We start from the raw sequence: 11,298 nt of genomic DNA on the forward strand, positions 1-11,298 counted from the left end.
CTACGTATCTTTTGCAGGAGGAATTGGGTGCCTTGGTCGTGACAGGGGACAGACACGGAAATGTCTTGATGCGGTGGAGATTTATAACCCTGATGGAGACTTCTGGAGGGATGGACCTCCTATGCCTTCTCCCCTCCTCTCCTTACGAACAAACTCTACCAGCGCAGGCTCCGTGGAAGGGAAGCTGTACCTCTGTGGAGGATTTCGTGGAGCAGGTACTAAAATGAGTCTGATATTCTTTACATAGTTGAAATCAGTTTCACTGTACACAGACTGACCTGATGACCGACCAACCCTATCAGGTGGCAGTGGCATGCCCTGGAACCACAGAGCTGATTCAGCCCTTTGGACTGTTGGCTCCTAATGTCAATATGAATTGTGTTCTGTTTGTCCTTTGCTTTTTTTCTTAACAAAACATGAAAAATTAAGGATATTTCCGATGTGTGTTAAACCTGTCCAAATCTACATCCAGAGCTACTGAGATATCAGGAGCTTAGTGTGTTATGGACATTAAAGAACTTGGACATATTTGTTGAAGATTAAGGCATTATCCATCTGTCCTTAGCCAAGCTATCTAAGCTATCTGGCTCTGCCTATTTACTTACAAGCTTTTCATAATCAGTGTTGAAAAAGCTTGTGTATTTAATGAGGTACAAAGAGACTAAAATTCCAGATCTGGTGATTTCAGATAATCCTAGCCCTGTGACCACCTTTCTCCTTTTAAGTCTTCCTCCTCCCAACTGTGCTTGGCTCTACCTAAATCTCCAGTATTGCTAACCATTATTTTTTTCTTTATAAATGCAATGAGTCTCTCAAAACATGCACACTTAAACTCTCCTGCTACATAGCAGCTGCCACCCCAATTTCCTTTCTAGGAGAAAGCAGTAATACAGATGCATTATCCACTGCTAATAAATGTCATGCCAGGCTCACTTTTGCCCAGGAATGGCCACGTGGTATCAGTGGGTGACATGTCCTTCACATTACACTCACTCCAGTTGCATCAACTTTTACTTGTATAACAAGCTCTAAATGTAAAGCTGCTGTTATTTTAGAATTATAATTTTCATCAGCTAGTTCACAACTCACCTTCCCCTCCCTTCATTTGCTACTGTTTGAGGAAGCTGCTTCCTGAAAACAACTGTACGGCAGCTCTCTAACAGGCATGTTCTTGTGTCATCTCTGATGGAAGTTCTGTGACCTCAGAGACATTATGGTTATGATACATCACTGTGTTTCCATAGCAAGCATTGTGCCATCATATTTGTCTTTTTCTGAGCAGTATTAGGAAAAAACCTAAAGTTAGTGGATACAAATCTCAAAAAGCTGATCATTTGCACTGGCAAATGAAGCAGTTTCATTCAAGATGACTAACAGATTCATATGAGATTTTCTGAATAAGATAGCTTCAGGGCCATAAAAACACCCTCTGTACAATACCACCACATTCTGTCACTGAGTCATGTATAAAGAGCAGTGGTACCGGGAGAGGTTGAAAGTCCCCCTGTGGATTTCAAGATGGCCATCTTTTGTATGTTTGTATAATGCCCGCTCAATGGGGTCCTGATTCCTGACTGTACTATTGCAATCTATATAATTATGTATAGGACTCCCCTGCACTAAAAGGGTTATTTAGATTGGAAAACAAGAAGTCGCAGTTAGAAAATGCTGGTTTTGTAGTTACCTGTGCAACCTGAATTCTGACCCTCTATGCGTGCATTTTGTATACCAGTGAAGAAATAGTATGTGATTGTGGTGTTAGACATTGTTATAATGTTTATTAACAAGGGGGCCAAAATAAGATTCTCGCTCTCAATTGTAAATCATGTATCCAAATGTTTGAGGAGTTGAGAGGAAGCTGTGTCTTAAAGATGGGCTTCTTAATATGACTTCCAAGCTATTAAAGGAAAAGAGCTTTCTAAATCTTCATAACAATAACTTCCAGCTACCATCATCAAGAAAAAGATGGGTGGAGTCCATATGCTGAACCTGAAGAGGTTATCTAGCTGGCCTCTCTTCTCTCCCTGGCTCAGTCTTCTATGTATGCTGGAAAGACCTCTTGCCTGATCTGCTCTTTGGGGGTGAAGAGTGGAGCGAGGCAGAGAGGGTTATTACCGTCATATGGGAACTTGGAGAGTGGCTTGACTCTGCTCTTTCACAATTACAGCTGCTCAGCAGCTTCAAGATATTCACAGCACAGAATGTGCTGCTGCTGCTTTAGTAGCAGATAGGGTTATTTTAGAATGTGCTCGTTTGGTTTTAGTCTTTTGGGTTTCTTGGCATGCCACTTTGATTTTTGTGAGGGATGCAACCAAGAGAGGATATTCCAATTTTACAAAACATTGTAATTTAGTTTCAACCAACCGGAGTTTTTGGAACAAGCTGGAGGCACAGCTGTAGTCTCTGGGTTTTCTGCCTGCTGAACACTAAAGGGCTGCTGTCAACATTCAAGAATGAGTGCTTCTCAAAAAAAAGAAAATAAGCCAAAAGCACTGCTCCAATGGAAAGTCTTAGCCAATATATATAAGGGGCTGCAACCAGCTCCCTATATACTATAGATCTGTCCCCAACTCCCCAGCCTTAACTTGTCTTTGCATTTGCTCTTGATCCAGCAAGTTGGCCTACTAAGGATGTTGTTGCATCTTAATTTTACTCGTGTATGTGCCATGCTCTGTATGCCTTTCTGCATAAGTATTGACCTAAATGGATAGAGACCAGAGATGCTGTACACAAACACAAAGCTGAAAAGCAGCTGTCAACTGCTCAAAGGGCCTTAAATTTGGAGAAAAGATAAGTACTGCTCAACTACCATAGCTTCTGAGTCCCATATGACACTTGAAGTTTTGTGATGGCAGGATTCCCATCCCACATATATTGCCTCTCTCAAATCTTTGTCTGCTTGAAGGAGGACAAGTGGCACAGCCCTAACAGCATCCCCAGGAGCACAGGAAGAGAAATTACAGCTACTTAGAGTCTCCAAAGAGAAGGCAGCTTGACCAGCTGAGAGTAGAGTTTGAACAACGCAGAGCACAGTCTCTCTAAAGGATGAGTGAACTCCAAAATGTGTCCAAGCTTCGTCAAGAGAAAGCTTCCTCTGAACTGCAAGGAATGCTGTTCAACGTTGAGCTGTGTTGGTAAACACAGCTTGTAAGACTTCCCCTGCTGAGGCTTCCTCAATTTAGAAGCTTGCTAAAGGCCTGGCCGGGCAAGGGGATTAATTCAGCTGAAGTTTAGACACTTATCTGGAGTGCCTACACTAAGACCTTAGTGATGTCAGGTCCCTGCAGCATATGGAGAAGCACAGACACTTCCAGAGGGAGATCCAGGTCCTTGGTGCTTTAAATCTGCTCTGAAAGACCAGAAGGCAATTCAGAACCCCCAGGACCTCTCTTGTCTCTTAATGCTCCATGTTTTGATCAGGATATGAGGGATTCTAACCTGGCTTACCTAAGGCAAACACATCAGGAGCTTGGTGTCTATGGTCAGATGGTACAAACCACTGAGACCTCTGTGTTGTATCACTAGCTGACAAATATTGTATGTTCTTATGATCCTAAGTACCCAAAAAAATAACTTCTGCTTGATTTGAATTTGTTTCCTCCCTAGCAAGACTTGCAAAATTTCATCTGTAAGCCAGTAGTTTATACAAATTAGCTCATTTTCTACTAAAACTATTATGGCAAATAGGAACCATTAATCTGCTTGTCTCTGACACTCAGCTCATGTAGCCTAGTGTCATGAATGTTGCCTGTCATTTGTCAGCAATATTATAGCATTCATCGAGATGTTCAGAAATTTTTAAAATGGTTGGTTTTCTCCATTAGTTTATAGTTCTGCACAGAGTGAAAACATTAGCCGTAGTGTGAATGCTCAGAAGGAATCAATGCACAGTAGGCAGCCAGCTTTCTACTAATTGTTAAAATATGTTGCTGCATTTACTGCTGTAACTATGGATTTTAAACCAGCCTTTGCAGTCCGACTGTACAATGTTCTTGTTGACTTGTTTTATTTCCTTTGCCTTCACATAGAACTAAAACCTGCACCTGCGCAGGCTGACAGCTATTAACGTTAGCCCGTGCATGGCAGAAGCAGCCTCATTAGTGTGCCTCATCGAAGGAGGTGGTAAGCAGCCCTTCAGGTATGCAGCATTACACACTTATAAAAAGCCTGCCAGATTGCATCCCCTTTCTTTTTGACTGCTTCTGAGTATTATAAATATTTTTTTCTGGTGAAAATAATGAAGGCAAGGGTGTGTGCCTGTTTGCTGGGACTGTGTCATCTGCTGTCACTGGCAGCTTGCGGAGGCACATGTTTGTTGACTTTGCATTGTTGCTGCACAAATACGGATCTCGTAGCCTGTTTCTGGGGGCTGGGGCTTGTAGCTTTAGTTTCAGATTATAGATGTTGGTCCAACTGCCTGTCTCACCGATTTGAATTAAAAATCAACTCTGGATTTGAATTTATTAACTTGATTTTAATTAGAATGCCATCTTTACTGTATACCTATGTAACATCAGCTGATGTGCAAGGTAAAGGGACAACCACCTCAATGCAAATAATAAAATGTTTAACAGGTCTGCTATTAGCAGCACATATCACTTAAAAGGTCTTATGATTTCATCAGCTAACAGCACGCTTGATGTGGAACTGTCTTTCTCTGAACTGGCAGTTTTGCCATCTCCAATGTAGTTTATAGCAGAGAAGATATATGTACTGCTTCCCTACTATATACGTTGAAAAATTCTGTAACGTGTTTAGCATCATGTGTGGGACCAGAGCTGCTCAACCCAGTTCTGTTATTTACTTACTGATACCAAGTAGACATTAATTTTTCACTTATGCAGTGTTACAGTCAGAGGAAGGGGAAAGGGAAGAAATGTCTATGAACTTGGAATGCAAGAATCTCAATTTTGTGTTTGCAACTGTTAGCCAAGATAGGTGATGGTGACACCGAGTCCTACTAGCTGTGTAATTCCAATTCTACAAAAAGATACGTACTTACCCTAGATTCATTTTCTGGCCTCTTCTTCCTCATTTACATAAACTGCAATCCATACATTGGAATAGAAGCAGCGCTGCTTGCGGCACTGCAGAACTGTGCAGTAATTACTGTACTCCAGCTGAGCTAATGAGTTTGTATCTCCACGCCATGCTCTCCTGACAGTGGACTATCTTAATAGTTATTTATTTTGACTAATCTCCTATAAAGGCTGTTCCCCCTAGTCTCCTCCATTATGTGATTTAGATGGAGAATCATTCTAGTGCTTGTTTTTTATTATAGTGGTTATGGAACATTACTGGAATCAAATTAAATTTAGACATATTAAGAAGTCTGGCACAGTAAATACTGCACTTGTGAAGTTTGGGGGTTGAAGGATTGGAACAAAACCTGTTTCTCCAGCACCTTCCCATGTTCCCAGCTAAATAAAGCAGAGGGGCGAACCCTGGGCTGCCTATCTGCAGCACTGTTTGTTTCCCTCTGTTAGAATTTACTGGGCAGCGATGAATAATTAAAGTTCTCCTGCCCACAGTTGTTACCATTTGAATAAATATTCCCACCAATGAAAGGGATTCAGGGTCCCTGCACTTCGCTCAGCATAGAAATCTGCTTGCGGCTGCCCGCTGCACCGCAGGCACTGCCACATCTCTCCAGCCCGCATGCCGAGTCCACCCCAAAAAATGCTACTCGACCTTTTGCCTAATTCTCCCCAGCACTGGTGTGAGCTGCCAGGCTGCTGTCAGGAACCGGCATGCGGGAGAGACCTCCCCAGCTTGCTGCCTTCCCAGGGAGGGCTGCCCATTTACCCCCCGCTCATTAGCTAGAAACTCGCTACCGTAAATAAGGCCAATACAGGTCAGGGGAATTGCTGGGGAGCAGCACCTGCTCGTTTCAGATCTGAATTTGACCCAGTAGCTGACAGCACAGTATTAGTAATTCAGTCATGCTTCTTACTAAGGCTCATTTATAGTTTATAAAGGGTTAATGAATGATTAATAGATATTTTAATGCATTTTAATTAATTGCTGAAGAGGTCAATAGGTTGTTTAGAAACATGGCTTGTAGCCATGTATGACATCTTCTATTGTGTTCATAACTGCCTGTCATGCATACAGTCTAAACATGCTTTATATCCTCTATTAATAATGTATTAACCCATTGTAAGGCATTTAGAAACAGTATCTTAGCATGGTCTGAGACCAGTAATTCTTATTCTGGTCTTGCAGTTTTCACTCAATGAATGGTGCATTGACTTCAAGAGCACTGATCCTGCTGCCACCGTAACCTGGGAACCTGCTATCACCTGCAGCTCAAGCAGGATCAGTGCTTGTAAGATTATGTCTAAAGGAGGCCTTGCCTATGAACAACAGGCAAAATCTGGAATGATTTTAAAAGCTGAAGTAGCTGGATCAATCCCAAGAAAAACAATTGAAGTAACTGAATTAGAAGTTCCTTCCTGTAGACCATCCCCTTCTTTATATATATATTTTAAAATTTTAATATATATTAATTTGTGAGTGAATGGGTGGATTGTGAAACTATGGTCCTGAAGAATTACGAGCAAGAGGATAAAGGTCCTGTCTATGAGAGTGAATATCTTACCTTGCTCCACGCAGGTGCTCTGAAAACAGTAAGCTGCCACAGTTGTAAATTCAAGCCCCAACCTGCCTCCCAGCTTTCGCTGTGTCTGGTGGGATACACTGCCTTGATACTTAACATCACGAAGGCTGGCCAGCATGTTAAACAGCCAAGCCAAGTTCCCTCTCCTGTGTATTCTCTGCCTGCTTCTGCCCACAGGCATAGATGATGGATGTACTTGACCCCACAAGGGGTGTTCGCTGTGTTATGCTAGCAAAGCTGGTAGAGTTAGGGGGCAGCTCACATACGCAAATGGGATTGAAGGCCACAGACTTGATGAACTTATTCTTTTTCCTACTGCAAATGAGGAGCCAGGACATCTGGTGGTAATAATCTAAATGCACTTTTATCCCATTGCAACACAAACATGAATTCCCAAGTTACCTAACTCCACATCATGTAATTATGAAAGCAGCTATTAGTGGCAAGGAAGATAAGTAGCAGAGGCTAGTCCCATATGTTTAAAATCATTCTCTGGTACAGATAATGGCACGCAAAGCCAGATACAAACCAGCAGTGGAGGATGAACTGCTTCAAGGCAGCTCTGGGGTGGCTGTTAGGTGAGAAGAACTGGGGAAGCCAGTGAAAGAAACACCTGAGTAAACATTTTGGGGACTGTTGGGGAACTGACAAGCACTTTGTGGTGTTCAAGTGCTTTTTTCCATGGAAAGCACAGAGCAGACAGTTAGCAGTTTAACAGCTACAGGTTTGGTGTCTTTTTTTATAAACTGATTTATGGCGAAAGAAGATAGAGCACATTAGGAAACCACGAACTGGAAAGGAAAAGGTGCTGTGACAACCTGAGAACCAGCAGGAGCTCAGGCAAGTAGCCTGTGCGAGGGTGTCCCAGGGCACAGAGCTCCTGGGCGAGGACAGATGTGACACTGAGACTACCCCCCACTACACAGTGTGGTTGTGTGCTGAGGTACCTGGCCCTGCTCTGGATAAACTTGCTTAGGTACTGCTGGCCATATAACAGTACGTCAATGTAGCTATGCCGCAGCTAGTAGGCTGGTGAGCTTGTCCAAAACTGCTTTGGATATCTGCCCTGCACTGATGCAGAGGCGTTACGACTTGTGACTTGGCACATGCTCTCACTATCTCCAGAACTCTGTTTCCTCATTCATAAGATGGAGGCAAATATACCAGCTGGTGTCAATGGGCTTCTACAAAGAAATAATGAAATATTGACCATATTTCAGCAAACTTGCCATAGATTTAACTCCAGTGAACTAAAATTCAGCATGAATTTTTTTAGTTCAATGCTCGGGACACTAAACAGGCTCTAGTAGAGTGAATTTATTTGTATTGGTTTACAAACGTAATAGCTGCATGGTTAATAGTCCTGGATGACCTATAGATTTTCTACCTGTTAAGCATGTTGCTTAATTCTTCATCTGCCTCCCTTTAACCCTCCCAACCCAAAACCAAATAATTGTGTCTGAATGTTCAGTTCCAAATAGGAAAGAGAAAGCAAGGTCAAAAAAGACCAAAAGTGGTAATAAATACTATATTCACACAGAAAGTTGTTCCTCCCTCCAACCTCCAAATCACAAATAGAACCGAGTTCAAAAAAAAAAAGAAGAAAAAGCAGATCAAATATTTATGTTGCCTGAAGTCATACTGGGGGTCTTTTCAACAATGATTCATCCTGATTTACGGTCAATCCTGATTCAAATGACATGAGAGAACTTACAGCATAAAATGAAGTCTGCCTATATTTGGGGAGTGAATTGTATTTGAAAATAAACTTTTTAAAGAGAAAACATGATTGTGTATATGGAGTGCAGGCAATCACTGAAAATTAATATTTTTGGTTTTTTTTCTGCACATTCAAAGAAAAATTTCATATGAAAAATTGTGGGAAAGTGTTTTGTTTACAGAGCAGAATAAAAAAGATAATTTAAAGATTAGACTCATTTTGCTTTCAGACTACTATATTTGCATATATGAAATATGATTTTAGCATTTATAAATTAAACATTTTCAGGTATAACTCAAGTTCTTTGACTGGGAAAAGATGGGTTTGTAGGCTCAGTGTTAGCCTTCAGTCTGCACTTGTACCTCAAAAAGGCATAACCAGAGCAGAATATAAAAGATAATTTAAAGATTAGACTCATTTTGCTTTCAGACTACTATATTTGCATATATGAAATATGATTTTAGCATTTATAAATTAAACATTTTCAGGTATAACTCAAGTTCTTTGACTGGGAAAAGATGGGTTTGTAGGCTCAGTGTTAGCCTTCAGTCTGCACTTGTACCTCAAAAAGGCATAACTACACCAAAAGAGCTCTGATTTTCTTTTAACATGCCACAATTCCTTGTGGGGATAAATCTATGCTGGAATTAATGTTCCCTATGCTGGTTTAGCCTTTTCCTTTCCTGAATAAGAATAAACAATGCTGCTATAAACACTGTTTTACTGCTTGAAGAGGATCTGCATTAGGGCTAGGTTTGTACTACCTGAATAATTCTAATATAAAGTGGTTTAACTTCTATGCAGAAAAACATAGCGTAAAGAAAGTTTCTTAAAACTTCTCACAGTTAAACAAGAATGTGCAGAAAAATACTGCCTCATTTTGTAGAAAAAATGAAAGCATTTGGAAAGGAGTGCAATCCTTTCATTAGGTAAGGTGGTTGTCTGGTAAGTGATGCAGAATAATGCTATGTGTGGCAGGGAGTTCTGTGGGGTGGCTTTTTAAGCAGGTAATTGGTAATCTGTGTAATTCCAGCCAATTCTTTTTGTAGATGTCATTATTCTCCTGTAAGCAAAATTGGCTGCTAAGGTATTGCCTTAAAAAAAAAAAAAATTGGAATTAAATAAGGTGAACCAATGAGGCAGAATCTGGAATTACTTGCACCTTCAGCCTTAAAACTGTTTATTGGGATTAAAGCCCAAATCCAGCATTACAGCCTGGAATCAAAGGTGCTATTCTCTTTTCTATTGTCCTAACCAAGAAAAATAAATGAAAAAAAAAAAAGGCTTAAGAATTGAGGTGTTTTAGCTCATTTCTCTTTTAAAAAGAAAGGGGGGATGTAATTTTTTACTGAGGTATGACTGTATTTTGAGCAGTGCTTTTTCCTCACGTGAACTTCCTCATCCAAAGGGTGCTGCTTCCTTTCATATTAAACAAGATAAGACTAGAGAAATGATTGCTTCCCTTATTCCAAAACATAGTCTCTTTATCTCCCAAGGGTTAAGAGTTAGCTAACTCTCCATGTGCTGGAAAGAATTTGTAGAGTGGAACAAAACCAGTTACAACATCCCACAGAAAAGGGAAACAAGGGACACTAAAGGCTCTGAGTCACCAGGGTCAGGAAAAAACACAGCAAGGCTTGTAAGGAAGGGTTGCTGAATCTGCCTTTGATGTTTTAATTATGATTTTTTTTTTTACTGAAGTGTTGCAATCACCCACAGAATGTCTCAGCTCCAGTATTTGATTTTTTTCCTCCAATTGTCTCATTTTTGTCATCATCCATGCCAAAGAAAATCCAGGCATAAAAATTTATTGCATAAAGAAGATGATCTAATAATAAATACAGGGACTGGAGCCTCCCCTGTCACAGCTTAGGTCTGTTTGTGTCTCTGTATTTGGCTCTTAGGAAAAACCTGTTCACTCTTGTAGGGTCATATAGAAATGAGCTCTTTGCTGATACTGGCACGTGTTATTTGTTTGCAGTTTGTCAGTCATGCCTTCTCTCTTCACATGTAACTGGGGTTTTTAGCAGTTTGCTGTCTTCTCTCTTGGATGGGTGCAGCTTTCCTATGTATTGTTATTCTCCTTTAATATCCAGGTTCAATAAGCAAACCATCATGACTATTGTTTCACTTTCTGTGAACAGCAGAAAGGAATGGAACAAGGACTGTTCAGATGAGGCTAAATCCTGAAATCTTGCCCAAATTTTATTCCAGCAAGCTCCCAGAGATCTATGAAAGTCCCAGAGGTCTGGGTTTGGGCCAACAAAAATTATGCCACAATTAATTGTGACACAACTGAGAGGAAAATGAGTACAGGCTGTGGACTGTGGGGTAGAAACACTGTGCTGTGCTCCTTTATCAGGTGAGAGGGGGGGCAGAGATGGCGAATAGTTGGTGAGCGGTTTCCTTAGATAAACATGACAAAAATGTGCAGAAATTTCCATAAAGCTGAGACATCCACAAGTCCTGTGCATGTGCAGGACCTGCAGTAAACACAACTGTCCTGAATCAGCTCAGCAAAGAAACCGATCCTGGGAGGGGAAGAAGTCTTGTTTCCATCTGACCTCCCCACAGCCTGAAGCTACTTGCAGAGGAGCCCTAGGGGTATTTTAAATCCCATGACACTACGTCATCATAACATCAACACCAATTTTGCGTGGAACCTAAACCATGACAGCACTATCTCGGGGGTACTAAACTCCCAGGGTTGCTGTCCTTTGGAGGAATGTGGTCTGTGTTTCCAACATGAGAAACAATACATGCCTCTGGATGCTCTTTCTGTATTTCACTCTTTTTTTCCCCTTCTTCAATCCTTTGCTGTTGGTTCCGCAGAAGGGCAGTGTCCAAACAATGAGATGCAGTCAATAGATGTGAAGGATAGGGTTGTTTGTCTTTTTTTTTTTTTTTAAAAAAATTTTTTTTTTTTTTTTTTTTTTTTTTTTTTTTTTTTTTTTTTTTT

At 40.8% G+C, this 11,298-nt stretch overlaps 1 protein-coding gene across 3 annotated transcripts in view; it reads left to right on the forward strand.

The window, feature by feature from the left end:
• The window catches only part of KBTBD12 (kelch repeat and BTB domain containing 12), a 44,560-nt gene that overhangs the window by 26,455 nt on the left and 6,807 nt on the right, over nucleotides 1-11,298 (forward strand). For all 3 annotated transcript variants that reach the window (XR_002086265.1, XM_009284444.1, XM_009284445.1), the window contains one exon: nucleotides 18-215. Coding sequence is in view for 2 of the 3 variants with exons in the window: in XM_009284444.1 (XP_009282719.1) it covers nucleotides 18-215 (198 nt within the window). In the remaining variant the exon portion in view is untranslated. The remainder of the gene's footprint in view (nucleotides 1-17; nucleotides 216-11,298) is intronic.

The sequence above is a fragment of the Aptenodytes forsteri genome, unplaced genomic scaffold (assembly GCF_000699145.1).
Source record: "Aptenodytes forsteri isolate BGI_AS27 unplaced genomic scaffold, ASM69914v1 Scaffold53, whole genome shotgun sequence".
Classification (NCBI taxonomy): Eukaryota; Metazoa; Chordata; class Aves; order Sphenisciformes; family Spheniscidae; genus Aptenodytes; species Aptenodytes forsteri.